This window comes from Plectrocnemia conspersa, unplaced genomic scaffold (genome assembly GCF_051122295.1).
Source record: "Plectrocnemia conspersa isolate PC_06_02 unplaced genomic scaffold, ASM5112229v1 ptg000012l, whole genome shotgun sequence".
Lineage (NCBI taxonomy): Eukaryota > Metazoa > Arthropoda > Insecta > Trichoptera > Polycentropodidae > Plectrocnemia > Plectrocnemia conspersa.
The window spans coordinates 18562419-18585045 of NW_028277176.1; the positions used below are offsets into that span (position 1 = coordinate 18562419).

General features: G+C 29.9%; 2 protein-coding genes across 2 annotated transcripts in view; one reads left to right on the forward strand and one right to left on the reverse strand.

Moving 5' to 3' along the window:
• Window positions 1-1052: 1052 nt before the first annotated feature.
• Window positions 1053-9186, forward strand: LOC148228478 (cuticlin-6). Its single transcript, XM_088200219.1, has 10 exons — window positions 1053-1088; window positions 1983-2163; window positions 5484-5567; window positions 5649-5782; window positions 5912-6048; window positions 7312-7466; window positions 7529-7607; window positions 7680-7842; window positions 7910-8081; window positions 8210-9186. The coding sequence occupies exons 1-10, from the start codon at window positions 1053-1055 to the stop codon at window positions 8404-8406; spliced, it is 1338 nt and encodes a 445-aa protein (XP_088056345.1). The 3' UTR covers window positions 8407-9186.
• Window positions 9187-9332: 146 nt separating this feature from the next.
• Window positions 9333-22627, reverse strand: part of Setd3 (SET domain containing 3) — a 41124-nt gene continuing 27829 nt past the window's right edge. The window contains exons 5-9 of the mRNA XM_088199304.1: window positions 10969-11086; window positions 10760-10887; window positions 10481-10680; window positions 10190-10412; window positions 9333-10113 (exon numbers count right to left, since the gene is read on the reverse strand). Coding sequence (XP_088055430.1) covers window positions 10035-10113; window positions 10190-10412; window positions 10481-10680; window positions 10760-10887; window positions 10969-11086 — 748 coding nt within the window. The 3' untranslated portion in view covers window positions 9333-10034. The remainder of the gene's footprint in view (window positions 10114-10189; window positions 10413-10480; window positions 10681-10759; window positions 10888-10968; window positions 11087-22627) is intronic.

Consider the following 22627-nt stretch of genomic DNA (forward strand, 5'->3'; position numbering starts at 1 on the left):
AGAGATATTTACAATGTCTTCACAAAATCTGCCACAAATCACGTATTAATGATTTTATAATGATACAGTTTTATACTATTATATTTTAAACATTCATAATTTTGAATTAGAAAATACTGCAATCTTTAATAGCTTCTTTGTTTTTTTATAAAGAGGACTGAGTTTCATTCTTACAATTTTATGAACATTTTTTGTATTTATTAAATATATGTACATACATATATCTTCTATATTTTTTAATCCTTCAAAAGTAATATATTGAGTTGAGTCTTTAAAACTAAATTTAAATGCATAACATGACAGTTTTATACAATTTACCGTTTTTTCCGATACCTAAAAAAATCAGTTTGATTGATTCGATTAGATTAACTATCTTATGTAAAGTTATTTAGTAGTAATAATAAATTTGAAATATAATAATATATTACTGTTTTATTGTAATATTAAACCTATTACAAAAAAATCTCCTTATTTTATTTTTCAACCCCATTTTGCAAATGCATATCTTCTAGTTTAGTAGGACTTTGAAGCCTTTAAAAAAGTTGTAGTTGAATCTTTGGAGATTCTAAAGTATTTTTATTTAAATTTTCACAATAAACACTATTGTAACAATTCAACGTGTCATTCAAGCGTTTGTTGTCGGATGCCACCAACATCACGGCAAAAATGGCAGCACGCTAAAGAGGCGCACAATCATTTGATCCCCAGATAGATAGCGACAGCCGGGGTTGTCCATCAAGGCATCTCGAGACCGACGCTTTTGACAATTATAATGAAATGCACAGCTAATTAGCCGAGTGGACTCGACCCATATCCAGCCAGCCTCATAGCAATATTATTATTTTTTTATTTCGCTGTTGCGACATGTTCACGCGCTAGCGGCTGACGGACGAATAAATCACTCGAGGGAGCCCCTTTGGCAATTGGGCACAAGAACGGCGGCTAAAAATGCCTTCGAAGCCTTCGCATTGAACATGTGTGTACTTGACACTAGTTTGAACGATACTGAAGAGCAAACTAGAAGGAAACGTGGACTTAATGATCGAAAAAATATGCCTGAACAAATTATGCTACATCTCGGATTCAAAGTACGAAGATGTACGCTTTTGCAAACCTCAGAATTTCCAGGGATGTTTTAATAAATTAGCCCAATATTTGCATATATAATATAATAAAATAGATAATAAACAAAGCGCTTAATCATTTAAAGTACGACTTGTATTAATAAAATATACGTTTTCCATGAGTGGTTAAAATAAAAGTGTTAGTGACAGATATAAAAATATTATCTTTTGAAAAAATCAAATACAAAAATATACAGTGAGTTTTTAAAAATAAGATTTAAAGAAATACTGTTACTAGTTTTACTTCTGCTGGCACAAAGTCTTCTAAAATCGTAGAGAAATTGTCTTAAGATATCGAGTTTCATTTTAATTCTGATATTTTTGTATTTTTAAATATTACTTGGGGGTGTTTCTTAAGTATCTTTAGCTATATAAATAAATATAGAGTCAGTACCAAAAAGAGGATCTAGCATATAATAAACGCCTTTCATATTATTTTATAAACGTGTGTTAAATTTATTTTAAAATGTCATATAATAAAATTTTATTCTGTGCTGGAGGTTTTTGCAAAAAATATATTGCAATGACTTTCAATTCATTACTTCACAATAGTAACAATGCATTTTTATGAATGCTAGATATTTAATTAAATTATTAAAACAATGATTTAATTATATGTTGAATGTAAGGCCGCTACCACAATTGTTGTCATAGTAAATGACAATAAACTTAAATGAAATGAATTTTCTATAATCTTCTTATATTTAGAAAACTTGCAAAAAAATACCTTGAACAATGGGATACATTATAATCTAATGAAGATTAATTCGCTAACATATCTCATGTGAAAATCTTCGGTAAAGATTTTTTAAATAAATCACATGCATCTAGTAGATAACAATTAAAATTACATTACAGGTGGCGTTTCTTTCCGAGTCGTCAAACTATGTGCCAGTTCCTGCGCTCAGATCAAGATCTCCAGCCGGCGTAGCAGCCGGATCGGAAGCTGCGAGCTCAAACGATCTCGAATGGAGAATACCCATAGAATCATGGGACAGAGAATATAGACGATTCAGAAGCAACAACACCAGAGTTCAGCGTGAGTAGAAATTATAAATTTTAATGTCTCACCACCGTTAATTGCCCCTGGTGGTCCTGTTAGAATTTTCGCCATAATTATGCATCAGTTATAAGCGTGTAATTTATGTAATTACGCCGCAGAAGTACAACCCGTTAGATCGTGGGAATTTTCAGTTAAAGTTACATTAAGCCAGATGGGCCAAGGAACTCGTCGTTATTTTTCGCTAATATTTTTTTATATATATATAATATATACATATATAGGGCACTAGAGAATCCGCTATGGTGTGGCGAACACCACATCAATGAAGATCGTCTAGGCGAAACAATAGTTCAGTTAAGGAGCAGATAACCGTTCAACAATTTATATAATTACTACATTAATGTAGAGCTTAACTGACAGGCGATACTTATTATAGAAGAGTTTTCTTTTCTCTGGCAACTATGTATTAGCTAGATGTTTTGCTTAACTGTGCAAAATTTGCTAGGAATAATCCCATGCATCTTAATTGCATATGTAAAAAAGATAAATAAACCGCGTATCTGTATAATTATATAGGTGTGCATGTTAATTCTTTATAGGTGTATATTGAGAAATACAGCCTCACGTGATATATTGTCGTGTTCACGTGATGACTTAATAACTGTGAAGTTATGCAATCACGCGATGCATTCATAGTCTAATCTGATTTCGATCTGGTTGGATTATTGTAGTCAAATCTTTGATTACGATATATTCGTAAGATTCATTTACAAGCATATATGCTTGAAATCATTTATTATTTAGGAAGCTATTAAATAGAACAATAGTAAGCTACATAGCAGTTAATAAATTATTATTTTCGAGCCCTGTTATGAATCATCTAATAAAATACAAACAGTTAAAGTTGAGTAATTGTCTTATGTCTTATTATATGGCAACGATAATGTATTAATTCATTATATTTATTAAATATATGTGTAGTTACTTAAAAAATATTAGGTAATTTTTATGCATCAAAAAATATATACCCTTCCAAATATCTGTCAATTCCATTAGCATTATAAATTGTAGACTTTGATGAAAAATAGATTTTTCCACTTGGCTTTTGCTTAACCATATCTCTTCTCCGGTTATCAAATGATCGTAATAAGTCGAGAAGTTTCAAGATCCAGAAGCTTTAAGGAAATGCGAATACTACTTTTTTTATTCTCTCACTTCGTATGGAACCTATACAGCAGGTTCTAAGCTTTCCCAATTTTCTTACTGTATTGAGTAGAATTTGCTTTTATTTCTACAGTCAGGACAACATAATTTATATTTGCTGATCTCCCACACACAGGACTATTATCTATATCGTAATTTTCCGTTTTCAAACCAACCAAACCTACCACTTTACAAATGATTTTAGTGGCCGTAATTGCCATATTATTTTTAATCAATGTATATAACGTGCAATTTTGTATAAATTTATCATTTGGTAGAAAAATTACCAGTGTGAATTTTGGGATAATTTATATATATATATATATATATATATATATATATATATATATATATATATATATATATATATATATATATATATATATATATATATATATATATATATATATATATATAAAAATATATATATATATATATATATATATGAGGTTAGATTTTAAATACATATCACTTGAGAATTATCATATATTGTTGTATTTTATACAGGCATTAAAATAAATAATAAATACAATTAAGCTAACTTTTAAACCATTAATAAAATATGTATTTCCCTCACGACTAATTTCATGAATTCTACATTACATTGACATGGATCTAATATAAGTCTTTTGCTAGTTTTGCTATTTATCATCGACATACTAAGACAATTAAGTACTTGGAATATTTATTATATGCTAATGAAGTGTTTCAAAGTATTCCCAAAAAATCTGATTTACTCTCTTTATAAAAAGAAAAACTGGGGTCGCTGTGGAGTTGGATGATCGACATTCGATTACCTTTCAGCATCGCCAAGTGATACGTTGTCACATTTTCCAGATCTCTTTGCCCGGTGGAATTCTTTTATAGCAGAAATAGTAGCTTTCTATACACATAAGGTGTACAAGTGTCACTTAAATCAATTTACTGGCGATTGCGTTCTGTACGGAATCCAAGTCTGAAATGCAAATGAAACGAATTACTCATTAATTGTTGTTGGAGACAATTAAAAAAAATAAGATATTTCTACAAGATGGAAATATTTCGATGGAAAACGAAGTGCGTTAAATACTTTTTAGAGCATCAAATAGAATATTCAATTTTTTGTACCTTTGTTTCTAGACTCTCATATAAAAAATCGTCCTTTAGTATTTTAGATTTTTTTAAATAAAAGTTTTTTTTTTGAGGTTCCTCAATAAAATTATTAATCGATTAACACATTTATTGTTAGAATCTGTTTTTATAAAGAGATTCGTATATATTCTACAACGGAGCGATTATCGAGCGATTCTATCCCAAACTATCTATTATATTGTCTTGACAACGACCACGATCAAAACGTAATATCCTCAACGTTTAAAAATGTTAAATATTGCAGAACTAAAGAGACTCGGACCTAACGTGACTAATTATACTTGATCCTTACTCGAGAAGTTATTGAAGACAAAATGCACAACAAACGAAAATATTTTTAAAACGAATACAAATATAATATGTATGTATATGTTTTACTTGTAACTAAGGCGGCTTCAAATGAAAATATTAACCGTTTAATAACAATTTTGAATATTAATTCTAATATTGAAAACCGGGTTACACAGTTTAGTGATAAAACTGTTTTTAAAAACAGTTAAGCCCTAATCATGACGCATTAAGGAAAAATTGAATCTGGTGCTACCACTGTTTCGATAAATCTCTCGATACTACGTATTAAGTAAAAATATACAAATTACTTATAATATTAGAGAAGCATTAATCCGACGGCAAAATCTAATAATTCTGATAAATCATAAGGCTTGGTTGAAAGCTTTAACGACGATTGTACAATTTAGGTGTTGTACACAAAGAAAACTGTAGCAATCCAATCGATTTTCACGCCAAAATACGCTTTGCCTAGCGTTCGTTTCGCGTTGCGCAAAATAAAAATCTTCAACGAGAGTTTGTTGAGCCAATAACGCATCTCTGGAGCCGACACGCATGTTAATTCAGTTTGCGCAAAAACCTAAATACAATGGCTAATAAAATTTACGAGTAACGGCGAAATGAGTAACGCATCCGAGCCGAAGATTTCCGAAATAATGCAGATTCGCGCCGGTCTACATAAATAAAGCCAAAATACTATTTTACTGTGTAACTTGAATTTTCTTAATCCGCAGATATCGAAGCCGAATGCCAAGATGAGTACATGAAGATTCGAGTCGGATTCAATGGATCTTTCGCGGGACTCGTGTATTCGGCAGGTAGTTATTGATAATGTTATATACAATAAATAATTTTATTTATTTATTTTATGATTATATCTTTTATTAATTCATTTTCAGGATACGCTTATGATCCTGAGTGCATGTATATTAACGGCTCTGGGAGAGACTACTACGAGTTTTATATTCAGTTAAATCGGTGCGGAACATTGGGGAAAAACAACAGACACGATGATCCGAGAAAAGCGCCATCTGTTAGTATAAATTAGTAGTTTTAAAAAATATTATATTAATGTGAAATTGAAAATTAAGGAAAAAAGTATTTATGAAAAAAAATATTTTTTTAATGGATAGCTTTAATAATTTAATATTTAAAATTCCAGAAAAATTTCATGTGGAACACAGTTACAGTCCAGTACAATCCATTGATTGAAGAAGAATTTGATGAACATTTCAAAGTAACTTGCGAGTACGGATATGATTTTTGGAAAACTGTCACGTTTCCATTCTTAGATGTCGAGTGAGTATTACTTAACTAATAAATTTAGATATACATATTTATGTTAGCAATAAATACTTAGTTAATTAACACATTACTATTTCTATACTATTTTTAGTAAGTTGTTTTATTTAATGCTAGTCAGATTGTGAATAAAATTTAGGAAATAATTATAAAAGCTACAACATTAATAGATATTTCATTACTACTTGGGTTTATAAATATTTTATTTATTTAAATTTATTAGTGTGCTTTAGTCTTAGTGTACCTGTTTTTATATATAATAAAAAGTAAAAAAAGATTATTATTGTATAATACGTTACAAAAATTGTGCCATTTATTTTTTTACGAAAATATATTTTTTTTATTGTATGAATATATAGTCTAGTAAAATTAAGTTAAAATAAAATCTAGACTTCATGTTGAGAAATCCTGATTATCAGCTATCGAAAATATAGATTTCGCAAGAAAAATTGTAATTACAATTTTTGTACTGACTTGTATTATAATATTATTTTTTTACTTTTTTTGTTGAATTATATACAGCAAAAAAATACAAAAAAATAATTAAATATAAATTCTGTATAATAATTGTTATTAACAGTTTTGGGAACACAATTTTAACGCATACATATTGAAAAAATAAAATATAACAGTGCTGTCACAAGGTGGTGCAGTATCCAAGAGGCACAGGTCCTCCGGTGACATGGAATCCAGGGACTGAAGTCACTGGGAGGCGCTCTAATGGCTTCGAACCTCTAAAGACACTGTGGTATATGATCTTTGGTGGAGGGAGACTCTCTGGGAGCCTAGTCTACGTAGCGTAGCTATAGGAGCTGCACTCTCTGTGTTTAACAGTGAGGTTTTAGCTGGAGAGCGGCGGAATTGTGAAGTTGTGACACTCTGAGGCCCTTATAAGTCTTTCTTGCCTTTTCTGGCGGAAGGTTTAGGAATGGAATGGATTCGTCATCCATTATTATGCCGATTCATTGCTTGGTGTATTGGAACGTTATTTTTCCATGTCCGTGTGACACATAACGGCCGCCACAAAATGATTTTGAATATTTAGTCAAAGATTTTTTTATAAAAAACAGCATATAATATTATATTAATATGTGAGTTATCTCGTTTTTTGTCAAATATATTTTTGTGCGGTGTAATTTGAAGACCCTAAATAATCTATTTTTTATGATATACTTTTACATTATTAGGATTGTTACAGACAATTATCTCATTTGTACTTATTTCTTAGAGATTCTGAATTCTTATTATTCTAACTTACAGAGTTGCAACGGGAAATCCTGTAGTATTTACACTTCAACCGCCTGAATGCTACATGGAGATCAGAAACGGTTATGGCACAAACGGTCAGAGAGTATCTGGACCCGTACGAGTAGGAGATCCTTTGACTTTGATAATCTACATGAGAAGCAAATATGGTATGTATTAAATAAATCATTGTAAATAATATTATAATAATAATGCGAACTTAAATTCATAGATGGCTTTGATATTGTCGTCAATGATTGCTACGCTCACAACGGAGGTACCAAAAAAATTCAACTGATAGACGAATATGGGTATGATATATAATATTTATAAATATTTTAAGTATCATACAAGATTTTCTTTTTAATTATTTTAAATTACAGATGTCCTGTGGATGACAAATTGATTTCAAGATTCAGAGGTTCTTGGTCTGAAAGCGGAGTCTTTGAAACTCAAGTTTTTGCTTATATGAAAACGTTCAGATTTACCGGCTCTCCAGCTTTATATATTGAATGTGATGTTCGGATGTGTCATGGAAGATGTCCTGTAATTATATTTTTTTATTAAGATAATATTAATTAGATTGGTAAATAATTGCTTATTAAATAATTAGACTCAACCTTGCCATTGGAGAAACGTGAAAAACCATCGCAAAAGAGCAATCGAAGAAGAAACTACAAGTGTTGCACCAAGCACTCTATCTGAAAACATAAACCTGTTCCAATCTTTGAGGGTTTTACAAGAAGGCGAAGATGATGATGAATATGCAAGGAATCAAACGAAAAGTAAGAACGAATCTCTATTCTTCTGAAGTGCTGTAATTCTGCAGCCTATCGATTGCTTGAAATTATATGACATAGGTATAAATAGCAATAACAATTCACATAAATGTAATCGTTTATTCTCTTTTCAGCTTTACCTAATCCTAATGAGACGTGTATGAGATCTTCGATGTTCTCAACCATCATAGCAACAGGATGTGTATTATTATGTTTATTGTCCGGCGCTCTAGTGGCAGCATGGACTAAGTTGAGAAATCCAAAATCTTTCATAAACGAAGGCGCTGAAATGTATGAAAGCTACGTTCAACACAAGGGTAGAATAAAGTGAACAGTAAACAGTTTTAAATAACTTAATGACGAACGTTACTCTGCCATATGCAGTTATCAATGAAATTTTTAGCATAATTGAAACGCTTCTATGTTAATCTTAAACATGACATGACATAATCACACATAGTTAATTTTCACAATTTATTTGAGATCTCATAAAGCGAACGACCATAATTTGTTTATAAAATAATGTAGATTTTTTATTCAACAATTTGAGATTTTTCAATAAGTTTTAATTTAAGAAGTTGAATCATAAAGGCTTGAGGTTTATGGAAACGTACGTAGAGTGAGGATTAATATTTTATATTATAAAATATTTCCCCTCCTTTACGTCGAGTGTTGGTTTCAACAAAATGTAAATGATTAGTTTATAAATAGCTTATATTTATATTAAATAAATGGATGTTAAAGTAATATTTCATAAATAAAGGGATTAGTTGAAAGAATTTCTGTTCATATAAGAAGATATCTAGATTACAATATGAGTATGAAATTAATTCTTCCTAGTCATATTATACAAACTAAGAAACATCTACCGAAGCCTAAATAGTAAACATTTATAAAATATTATTTTTCTTTCAACTTAACATAAGTATATTGAACAAACGCTGTTTGTGTGATTTATAGATTATATTATACAATAAGCGTGTAAATAGTATTTTATAATTATATGTTTAGTAGTAATTATTTATTTTCATTTATATAACACGATCACTGGAGTCTCTCTCACAATTGTACCTTATTTTTAAAAATATTTTATGCTGAAGCCTATATGCATGTCACTGAATAAGTATTACATATTTTGGAATCTTTTATAATAACATTTTTTGATAAATATTGCCAAAATTATATTATTATTATGATTAAACTATATTAAATTAAGTTGTATGTATAAGTGAACGTAATAAAAGTAATATGCAAGTAAATAAATTCAATTTATTTATATAAAACGCAAAGAAATGAGAAAAACAGATCTGAAATAATAACAGAACATTGAAATATAATAATAAAGCAAATACTTCATGAATATGTTGGACATACATATATATATATAAAAAATGCTTAAATAATATATATCATATAAAGTGGAACATTATATGAATCACTTAATTCGGTTTCATTTTATAAAAATCATACATGTAATATTATTTTTTAAATGCTTTCATTATTAAATAATATTAACAAAACCCATAAAAATTCAAACCTGTTAAATTAAATCAAAATTCACTAATAAAAATGGTTTAAGTCTATAACCAAGCTAAATATATAATAATTTTTAAACATTTTTAATTAAATCCGGATAGTAGAAAAAACGAAAATTAGTATAATAAATTATAAGTATCAGATTTAGCGATAAATTTAATTTATTTAAAAGAGTGATTTAATACCATTTATTTATTTTATAAAACTCCAAACTATTTAACAAGACTCAATATGTCACTTGATTGATTGATTAATAGTTTTAAACGATTGCATAATCTTAGAAATTATAGAAAGTGACATATTAAAGCTTAATTGAAAGGCGGATAATTCCTAAATATTATAAATAATAATAAATATGAATATTAATTTTGTATCATATATAATACATCCAATAAAATATTTGTTTTAGTGTAGAAATATTTATCACAGCTTTGTTTGTGTGTAGTCAATTGTACTTTTGAGTAATTTCATCTCAGACTCTTTTAATGCTTTGATCAAATTCCTGAAAAAAAAGTATTTTTTTTTATAACATATAAATACAAAATAAAATATAATCAGCGTAACAATCAATAATATACCTATGATTTTCATTTCTCGATATTTTAAATTTACTTTCACCGTCACTGATATTCACACTGTTCAAAAGACTGCTCAGATTGTTGACTTCGTAGCTTTTCAAAAGCAATTTGCACCTCATGTTGATAAAAGCAAAAGCTTTCTTTTCAATCTCAGGTTTTATCAAATCATTTTCAAACCACTTTAAGCTATCAGCGTTATTTTCCATCCAATATTGTAAGTTTTCTATAATGTAACGATATAATTTTTAGAATACAAATAAATTATGAATTTAAATGCAAAATATATAATACCTTTATCCATACAAAAAACTCTAGAGAATGCTAACAATTCATTACTCAATGGTGGATGTGCGCTTAAAACTTGAAACACAGTATTTGCTTTAATGTCAATTTTAAGCAACAACTTCTTTTTAATATCTTCTAAAGGATCATTTGGGCTGATTCCGAGAGTGATTGTCAAAGCATCGTGTTCATTTCCAGGATAAACAAATCTGTATATAAATGATTAGCTCTTAATAATCAATATTATATAATAATATAAATAAAAGCATAACTAGATTGAATTAATACCCATTGTACAAAAAGAAGAAAGCATTCGTTCTTTTGCCGTAGAATATTAAAATCTGTTCACCCTCGTTGAAATCTTTCAGAGCGAAGCATTCAGCTTGGTTTAGTTCAACGTTGAAGATTGTTGTTATCTGAAATGTTATAAAAGAAGAACAATTAAACAACGAAAGTGCATAGTGGTTAAATAACAGTTAGGTAAGAGAGTTATATACTTGTCCATTAGTGTGGTTGCACATGTCCCACAGTGGTATCAGAGCATTGCTGCACACATCATGATTGGTCTCAGTTGGAACAATGTTCAGACGTGTCATAACTGTTGAAACTGCCCAACTGTAAATAAAAGATTTAGAAATTTAATATAAAAGCATTTATTGAACAAACATTCATGATATTGAGCTTTAGTTTTAATACCAGTAATAAACAAAACATTTAGACATAGTACAATAACTAAAGGATGAATACTTCATAAAAATATATCAATATATCGTACATTTTAATTAGAAACTTAGACTTTTGACTACTTAATGTTGTAATTTGTTGAATTGTCCTGTACTTCTACATTTAATTATCCTTCATAACCACGGAGCCTACAAAAAAGTACAAGCTTATATTTTAACGGGGAAGAAAAACTTATCTTATGCGTTAACAGCAATCATAAAACCAAATTATATTTATTTTTATGATTAGGCGACAAGTTGTTAAGTCTTTGTTATGCATACTCTGACCATCACCAGGTCCAGCTAAGCAGTCACCTTAATCTCAATATTTTAACCCGATCTTCGAGACAAAATAAAGATTACATGACGCACAACTACTAAATTGTACAAATTTTACGACCAATTTCATAAATAATTTATATAAAAATCTTTGTACTTATAAAAATATGCGCGTGCACCGCCAGATTCCGCACATATTACTTAGATAAATTAAAGAATATGAATATTTACTTAATAATATGTTAAGAAGAAGTTAGTTGTATTTATTTAATTAAAAAATCTACATTTTATAATGAAAGAAATAAAACTTTCAAGTCACTAAAGATTATGAACATATGTTTAAGACGCATATTTTATTTTTATTATATTTTTTGTAATTTGATCAATTTAATTAATAATTATAATAATCTAATATATCAAGAGGACTTGATTGAAGACGTATTTCCTATTTCTGTATTATATTTGTTTAAATAAAAAATGATTTGATAGAAGGGTAAAAAACTGCAAAACGATTTACTACGCTATTGTGAACAAATAGTAAAATATTATATTGTACCTAAAACTTTTTCCATTATTAAGGAAAAACTGTAATCAAAGGTATTTGACAACAGTAAATTTAGTATCAACTGCATTCTTTTATATTTTCAAGAAATCGTTTATTATCTGTGAAATTCGACTATACACAAAAACAGAAATAGCAGGAACTTTTTATTTTTTTATCTTACATATCTCATAGAAATTCTCACGGATTCATAAGTTCAAACTATCACAATCGCAATCATTATTATATAATACAACACAATATAACATGATTAACTCTCAAAGCGACAATGGGTTGGTCCGTGAAAATTAAAAGGTAGACGAACAAAGATCAGGAAAGAGAACTAATAAGCATAACCCTCAACGCAACACACAATAATTATTGTTGCTTTGTTTTCTACAAATGACCAACTTCTACATGATAATAAAATATCTTCACAACCAAGGATATTTAAATATACTAGAGAAATATTCATTCCCATAATTTACACGCATAATGAGTGCTTTTTGTGCGCGAGCATTTTTCTCCTACAAAACACAGCGTTTACTTTCTATGTCGTTGTTATTATTGTATATGGGAAATATACGCCAATGTTTAAAAAGTAATTTTTGCGAAAGTGGAAAGTATATTTTATACAAAAGCACAAGATTCACTCTAATTAAAGTTTTACTTACATCTTGATTTTTAATAGATTATTGTGATTTTTCGTTTCACAGTAGTTAATTTTTTTTATTAAATATATATATATATATAATTTATTATATTATTAATAATTCAACTGCTCTGATTGAACATATTGATATGCATCAAAACTCATTTTTACTTTCAGTAAAAACCCATTACATTTCAGGCAAAATGTTTAAGATACCTCTGTAACAAAAAGGTTCTAGTATTCAAAATAAAATATTAAGATTCTTAAAGATACCAATGACAGATGATTTATAGAAATTCAAAGTGAAATTAAACCACACGTTATCATTATCAAATCATTATGCACCAATCGTTATGCAAGCAATCAATTATACTATAAATAGTGTAATGATTCTGCACAAAAGAAAATCAAAGTTGACGTTTGAACATGACAGACTATTAACTCGTCCACGAGCGTGTAATATGCGTTCAAGAAAAACCACGCTGTCCTGAACAGTTCAAATTTAACGATTCATTAAATACCGTAACTTCTTTTCAACGGCAGGATTAGAAACGCAATGTATAGACAGATGAAAAGTCAGATTACTCTTCGAACGCACGACAAATCTGTTCGCGTGCTTTTTCCTACCGCAACCATATAGAAATCTATGCAAATAAATGCATGCATACGCGGATTCCTTATGCCGTCACGACTACTCTCACCTCTAGGTAGAATAGAAACATCGTGGAAATATACACAGCACGGCACGAAAGTGACGTGCGGAAAACGAACCAAGATCGGATAGTGCGGATGCTCCGCATACTTGATGCATGAGATGGGAGCGAATTTTTAGATAAAAAGCGCAATGTAAACAATGTAATTTTATATAGACAATATATGTAGTAAATACTGGAGCAAAATGATTATACTTGTATTTATTAGCATGGTAAAGAAGTGCTGACATTAAATAAATTATGATCTTTCTATTGTCAAATATGTAGAGAACAAGAAACTTTTACTATTGCCCTAAAAATATAATATGTATAATTTCATGAGTTAACAGCAAACGATTGTTGACATAAAAAAATGATTACTAATTTTTGATATTACGCTATTTTAATGTATCACATTTTTGTGTATTTTTAAAATTGTATTTATCTCATTGTGTGAAATTTATTTATATGTACACAGGCCTGCCGAGAGGGGACAAATTCCCGGGGCCCATTCTCCTTTAGGGGCCTGTCTCTAGATCATAGCAAGAATATATCAGGGGTACCGGAAAGAAAACCATTATTTTAAACATCATAGGTCTTATTGAAATTATATTTTCATATTATTTTACATATTATAAAATATAATCCTTATAGTTATCTAGAACTGTTTGCCAACTTTTAGGCAGTTTTTGGATTCCCGCTTTATAACAATTTGGTGGTTTCGAATTAAAATACGAATTTAAATGATTTTCGAATTCCTTCAGATTTTCAAATTTTTTGTCCCTAAATGAATGTTCCATACATCTAAAGAGATAAAAATCAGAAGGAGCGAGGTATGGCGAATATGGAGGATGCTTCAAGACTTCAAAATTTAAATTGCATATTTTTTCACGGGTCATCTTTGCACTGAGAGGGCGCGCGTGGTCGTGTAACAGAATCACTCCTTTTCGGTTTATCAAATTCGGACGTTTCACTTTTAATTTCTCATTTAATCTTTCGAGATGTTGACAATAAACTTCTGCAGTTACCGTATCACCCAGTTTTAACAGTTCATAATGGATAATTCCACGAATATCCCACCATACACACAATAGGACTTGCGAAGGGTGAGGTCGGGCTTAGGGGTTGGAACAGGTACTTTCTTCTTTGAAAGCCATTGTTTTTTTCGCACCACGTTGTCGTATACTATCCACTTTTCGTCACTAGTCACAATTTGATTCAAATATGGGTGAATTCTGTTTCTTGACAACAGTGAATCGCACGTGTTCATCCGCTCCTCTTTGTTCGCTACGGACAGCGCACGGGGAACCCAAATACCCATTCGATTAGTTTTGCCGAATTTTTTTGTGTTCTTGCACTGTAGATCACGGAGCAGCAAGTTTTTGGGATAAATCCTCGATACTTTGACAAGGATTTGATTACAAAATGACCTTCAGCAGTTCATCGTCGAATTTCGAAAGTCGTCCTGATTTCGGAACGTCTGTTAAGGTCCTATCGCCAGATTTAAATCGCCGGAACCAAAACTGGCATCTGTTTGCTGTTATTACTGCTCCATAAATTTTAATAATGGTTTTAGCTGCCTTAGTTGCTTTCCAGCCTTGATCGAAAAAAAAGTAGCATGCAATGCCGTATGTATTGTTCGATTGCTTCTGGTTTGCTAATTTTACCCTTTAGATTAAAAAATATTTATGGCGCAAAAAAAAAGCCGAGGAACAATACTATAGAGAAAAAAAACTTACAAAGATGCTCACTCCACCGTGTCAAGGGTCAAACTGATCTCAAACAAGGAATGTAAAAAAAAATGGAATCTTTTCCGGTACCCCTAATATTTATAAAAAAATAAAAATCGACCTCAAATAATGAATCTGAACTAAACTTGTTGGAGATGTATGTACTGATATATTTCAAGTATATGTTCCTTCAGCTCTTTTTATACATACAAGAAATAAAAAGAGCGGAACATTGCCTTCAAAAGCACCCACTTTCTAAGTAGTACTTTCACAATAAGCATTATTATTCAAAGGGACATATTCTAATTTATTGACACGACTCCGTTTGTGTTAAAATTTGTTTGCAAATTATTGTTGATTTTTTTTATTTTTCGCACGTTTAAAAAATATTGAGCATGAGAGAAAATATTCAAGGAATGTAAATTAGAAGCAGTAAATTTAGGTATTCGATCTGAAAATTCAGATTAAATACCTTAGGAAGAAGCAAAGAAATAACTAAAAATCAACAACCGCACCAGCTGAATTACATAAATGTAAATGTCTTTATAGATTATATTGTCGGTAATTTGACATCTTGATTTAATGCAGCAAAATAAATAAATAATACATACAATTTAATGTGTTTATTAATAAAAGGAAAACAGTCTCGAATCTATCCCGAAAATATTTTTTTAAATATGTAATTTCAGTAAAATTATATTTTCACCAGTAGATATATATTTTTAACAGTGAAAATATAAATTATCTGGTAGTAAAATTAGATGATTTCAAATTTTCTATATATAATAATACATATATTTACATTCTTATCATTATTTATTTACATCCGATGTATTAATGTTACAGTAAATGTGTATTTTTTGGTAACGTTAGATTTTTACTAGTAAAGTCCAAATGCATTTTCACCAGAAGATATATATTTCTACTGGCGAAAATATAATTTAACTAATAAGCTGCGCTAAAATGTTTATGAAACGCAATTTAACAGTTGCGAAACGTGCATTTGCTGTTCAAACCCAAACCTAACCCATTGAAAGTTCTAAAACTAATTATAGCTTTAAAACTTTCATTAGGTCAAGTCCAAAACTCATCTTTAAGAAGAAAATAAGCACAGACAGACATTGCATCTCTCATATTTCTCCATAGTTTGTCTGCATTTCGATACTAAACTATGTTTTAAAAATATGACAGCTATCCTTAAAGATATTACTATGGATTTCTAATATAAGAGGGCTGATTTAAGTATATTCAAACTGAATTTTGGTCAATAGGAGAGCGCAAAAAACAATTATCACTTCTCAGAAGTCAAAAATCCACGTCAAAAGTAATAAAATCGTGTCGGCGTCGTCGCAGTGGGAACGCTCGGCAACGAGCGTTTCCACTGCGATGGCGCCGACACGATTTTATTGCTTTTGACGTGGATTTTTGACTTCTGAGAAGGGATAATTGTTTTTTGCGCTCTACTATTGGGCAAAATTTGGTTTAGATGTGCTGTATTCGATTCTCACTCGTAATATTGTTATAAAAAGTCTTAATATAAACGCTTTCACCGCAATGACATGATTTTATAGCTTTTGACTTGGACTGAAAATTCACTATATGGCAACACTGAGCAGCAAAGAAACGTCTAATTATTAGATAAATATTTATAATGCCTAATTAACATATTTCGCATAAAATATGATTTTAGAAAATATGTGGCTAATTTTTATATTTATTTGCAGCATAGAAAGGGTTGAATCTTACCTATTATTATTTATATAAAATATAAAAAATGCCATTTTTGTCATGAGGCCCGGAATCATTGTTTCCCCAGGGTATGTATGTGCAGTATATACCTTTTTATTAAAATTATATTTCATATGCAAAGAGCACCTGCTTTATTTATTATTGTTATATTATTATATTTCAAATGAATTCTTACACAGTGTTAAGTAATATTAACTCTTCAATCGTTTCCGTATAGTCAAACATAACTTACATAACTTGATGATTTTTTATACAATTCAATTCAATATTGTTAAAATGCGTTTTGTATAAAATTATGTATACATCTATTTATAATATAAAGAAGGAATGTTAATAATTATGATAGTTTGATCGACTATTAAAAATAATTGGGCAAGGGGCGTCGAAACTCGAAAGTATATTTACAAAAAAATGCAATTACTTATATAACAATAATAAAGAAGCACTGACGCGTAATAATAACTTTAAGAAATACTAGTTATATTAACAAATCTAGCGAAAACTTCCTAGAGTCGTGTCGAAACGGTCGCGAAGAGCATGGGAAAAAAGTGCGTAATGAAACAACACTAGGAAGCGGCTAAACGGCGAGATTAGTTTTGTTTATGGGAAAAGTTCATTGTTAGAACAGCAAAGAAAGCGCCGCATCGACGACGGTAATAATAATTACTGCGACGATAAATTTTTAGAAGCTCAGATTTTACTTCGGTATCTCACATAACTCATAATGGAAAGCGACAGTTAAAAAAATACCGCAATAACTGCAAATTAGGTACGATAAACTTATATGAATAATTAGCACAAAGGTATAACAATGCTAACGAGAATACTACATCGATAATATACAAATGCATATTAGAGTCTTTCGAGCGAATCTCCATAATTTCATAAGAGATTTTCGCACGATATGGTGCATTTGTTTACGTTCGTTTTGAAGACAATTAAACAGCGACAAAAGCGGGGAATTATCACGGTTAGAGATCGACACAGTTAACGCTAACCAGAAGATAATCGCTGTTAATTACTGACGCTTTGATGTCGGTCAATGGCGAAAATGCATCCTGAAAATATCGTGAAAATCAAGAGCAACGAAAAATATACCCACGTTAAGCGAAAGTTTAATAAATTAATCGTTTTATGATAATTGACTAGTTACTAAGAGTTTTACGATATCAATAAAATGTTTACACAAACAACACTAAAAATAAGACTAATAAATCAGAATGGGATCGTCTCACTCTCTAATAAATATATCGATAAATGGAGATATCGAAAATTGCGTGTGTAAATATTTTTTTACGATACTCATTAATAACATATTATGGTCGTATAAACTAGTTCATAACTAAACATAAACATATAATTTCCAAACGCATAGCTCATAGTTTAATATAAATTTTATACATGCTTTTAATACATTTTAATATAAATAAATACAATACATTTTATACATATATTTATATATGTATATTTTTTTTTAATTAGATAAACTGTAATAATGATTATAGTTAAGAAAATAAAACAGTTTAAAATAATTTAATAGATGCGAAGAAAAAAATAAAAGCAAGTATGTTAAAAGTTACTTTTATAATAATTCAATATTTTATATATAAGTAGTATTATTTTTACTGTTACTAAATTTACCTGGATCTCGAAATATACTGGTGTTTTAATATTAATAAATTTATAATAGTTGCAACCAACTTCTTGTGGTGTTGGTGTCAAAATTTCAATGTATTTACTGTCTCTTTATGCATCAACATACAAAAATATTTTTCTTAATATCCATTTTAATTTAATATCTATACTACATATAATACATGTAGGTGTATATTAATATTTTATTTATTGGTTGCTAGAATAGATTGAGCCCAGTGGCGTAGCTATGGGGGGGGGGGGGCCGCCCCGGGCGGCACTTGCTTGGGGGCGGCATATTCGAGATGGGATCGTCTAGTGTGGTTCTTAATGCACTAAAAATGTATAAATCCACGAATAACAAGAGCTTAATAATAACCAATTTATTATTTTAAGAAATGCTGATTTTATGACCTTGCAAAAAATGTATGGGGGGGGGGCAATTTTAAGGATCGCTCTGTGCGGCACATACTCTAGCTACGTCACTGATTGAACCTTTTCAAATAATAATAAAATATATGTATGCAATAAATATAATAATAGATTTAGATAAAATATATAATAATATATGTAACTTAATATTTTTATTTATTTATAAAAAGTCTATATTTACTTATATATGTATGTGGATCATTCTAAAGCACATTGCGACATAAATAATGTATATGCCAATTTTTTGCATGGCGTTTGTGCAAAATATTATTTTTAAGCATTTAAATAAAATAAAATAAAATAATAATCGTTATTTTGTTAATTTCTTTATCTGCGGGAACACAAGAGTGATTTTTGGACAAAAAAATGCAAAAAATGTTATTTATCCGCAATTATTGTCGTTTTACTATTGTAAGAGTAGTGGTAAGGAACATTATTATTCGATAGAACTTGACGTTTTTTTTATGTTTGCATGGCGCCTTCTTTGTTTCGTCATATTAACGCATCTATGATTTATCACTTGTAATTATATTAGTAATTCTGAATCATCAGCTACTAAATTGCTAAGTAATTTCTTTATGATGTTTTTCCTGAATATTCAACATTTTTTGAACTAATTTTTTATCCTCCATTATAACCTAAAAGACGCAAACCCAATGCGCTACAGCGGAGTAAATCTGTTCCGATTTGGTAAGACAGTCAGACATAATGAATACCTACAAGTAAGTATTAACCACCAGACTGAAAGTCTGGGAATCGATGAAATGTATATTTAAAATTATAATCAATAGATATCACTTTGCAGCTGGGAGAATTTTTTTTATTATTAGCGTATTTTTATAAATAAAAATTCGAATCTGCTGCCGTGGCTTCAGGGTCTTGATCTTACGGACTGCACTATTCTGACGTTTTTTTTATAGTTATAGTAAAAGTTATATATATTATTGCCAGTTAATCCTCTCCATAATTTTTTTCAATGGGTAGAATTCTAGTAATATATAATATTTTCAATAGGCAGTTATTATAAATAAAATGCACGCAATGTCTATTAGACAAATAAAAAATAAGTGTCACTTCCTAGCTCACGCGAAAGTTAAAACCGTGAAAAAGTATCATTCTCTTTTTCCTCAACGTAATTACGTGACCGTATACGTTTTCTTAGGTGTCGTTTCTCACATATTAATAAAGGAATTTTGTGTCGTGTTGGTGGAAACGAATGTGTCAATCATCATAAGATTTTATAAATATAAATAAATATGGTTTCCTAGCAAATAGCATATACGGCTCAGAATCTCATATACAGGTAAGGATACCTTAAAAAAATATTTTGAACTTTTTCTTCCATAAAGGAGTCAGTTGAATAATTCAAATATTGATGATATTGCGCAATAAGGTCTCTTTCCCATGATTAATGTTTGTAATAAACTATTTTTGACATCCCAGACGCTTTTTATTGCAGGATATTTAAAATACTTTGGAAGGCGTCTATTTTACGCAGAGAAGCAATGAGAAGTTGTCAGCTCTCATACAGTATCTCAATAGTGGAAGTAAAGTGCTTGCAAGCAGGCAAAAAAAATGGAAGCTAGGCAAACTATGTTGATTTATTCTGTAAAGCAGATGTTAGTTGGCCTTTTAGTGCACCTGCTGAGACAGCGAGACAGATGAAACGCTCACCAAGTCATCTTAGCTGTTAAGGATAAGAAGTGAAAATTATAAAAGAGCTCTACAAATCATATCTTCGAGGCAATATGTAAGAAAACACAAGAAATAGCTTTACTACTACGTGCACTAAAGACGATTGCATTCACGTCTATGGAATCTATGCAGCAGGTATTTTTGTAACTAAATTAAAAATCAGAAAAATGTAGTATTGATAACCAGTGTTTTAAAAATCTTATTATAAGAATTCTTTTTGTGTGTTCATTAAATTGTAAATTCAAAAAAATGTATAACATGACTAGCAATATAATGAAGAATTTTATTACATTCTTAGATAAAGATCGATTTTATCACTAAATAAAGATAAGCATGACTATAATTTAGGATAAATTATGAGTAGAACGTATGTAACATATAAAAAACTCACGAAAGAATAACATATACATATTGTAGGAATTCGCGTTGCGTGTCACTGTTTGATGTGATCATGATATACGACGTAAATATATCAACATACCTCAGAACACATCTGTCTACAAATCAAAATCAATTAACCGAGCAACCGTTATCGACTTTCTAGCGTCGCAAAATCGATCGATTTTATCGGAGCGATTCGCACGTTCGAATTCGCACAACTAACAAACTAGGAAGCTGGCCAACGTATAATAGAAAGTCGATCAAATCAAATTCAGAGATATTGAAAATTATCATCGTGCACGTAACACTCGAATTCCGCGTCTAATCAGCATTTTTAACGTTTGTATTTCCTCGAATCTTCCATGCTATTCATTCGCGTGTCAAACTTATCACTTGTCGGTGAAAGCTCGTACGAAAACGAAAACTTACGAAAATTGACAGCCGGCGCATTGTGATCTACTTAGCGAACGAAAGTGTGATACTTAAAATTGTGCCCGGTCATTAGACGTAATTTCGGAGAACGTAAATAAGTAAATAAATAAGAAATGTGCATTAGAATTTGATTGCGCAAATTATCAGCGCTCAAATGTGTATTTAAACAATATGATTTATTGCCTCATTTTCAGATCAATTTTAATTCCGATCGTAAAAATGAGTTTATTTTGAAATTAACAACATTTAGAGAAAATTAGAGATTGAAAATATTGACATAATAACTTTTTAATCTCTCATGACAAGCTGTTAAATATGAGCTTTCCTTTTTCAACGATTGTGCTTTTTATGGTAAGATAAAAAAATATACTAAAATAATAAAAGTTCAATGAAAAATTGTTTTAAAATAAAATATGAAGTGATAATATACATATTAAGCAAGAAGACATAAATTTAAGTAGAATATTTAATCTATTGCCCTATTCTAATGATTAATTACTACATGGTCACCATCTACCGCTTTCACAGAGCTCAAAGCGATCACCTGTTTCGTGAAACACGAGACCTAGTGTTTACGAACAGCTTTGTCTATTATACTTTCTTCACTTTGATTGTTCTTCATACCTAGTACGTTACATAGTACTAAAAATATGTACCTGAACATTGAACGGCACTAATGTGAACTTGAAAGGGAACCAATAATAAGGTGAATATTTGAAAATATATTAATTTATATAACAATACCTTTATAGGAGTACCGCAGAGATCCAACTTGGGTCTGTTTCTATTGTTTTTTAATGGCATAGAGGCGGGAGTGAATCACTCAAATTGATTATTATATATGCAGACGACCTGAACATTTTCAAGAGAGTGCATTCGACTTGCAGGAGGATCTCAATTCTCTGTGGAAGTAGGCTTTCGATAACCGATTATCATGAAACGTCACACAATTTAATTCTGAAGATCTTCGATGACAATGGAATACTCCTACCATTTCGATGGATATATTCTCGACAGACCTTCCTTTACTAAGAACTTTGGTGTGAAATTTGAGATGCATTTGAAATTCAACAGAGACTCACAATACATCTATGAAGATGCTCGGTTCTTGAGAAATGCGCGTTAGTTTAATAATACTTCAGTAATATGCACTCATTATGATGCCCTAGGTCGCAGCACACTAGAAGCTGGCTCCATTATATGGATTCCTTGCGTGATT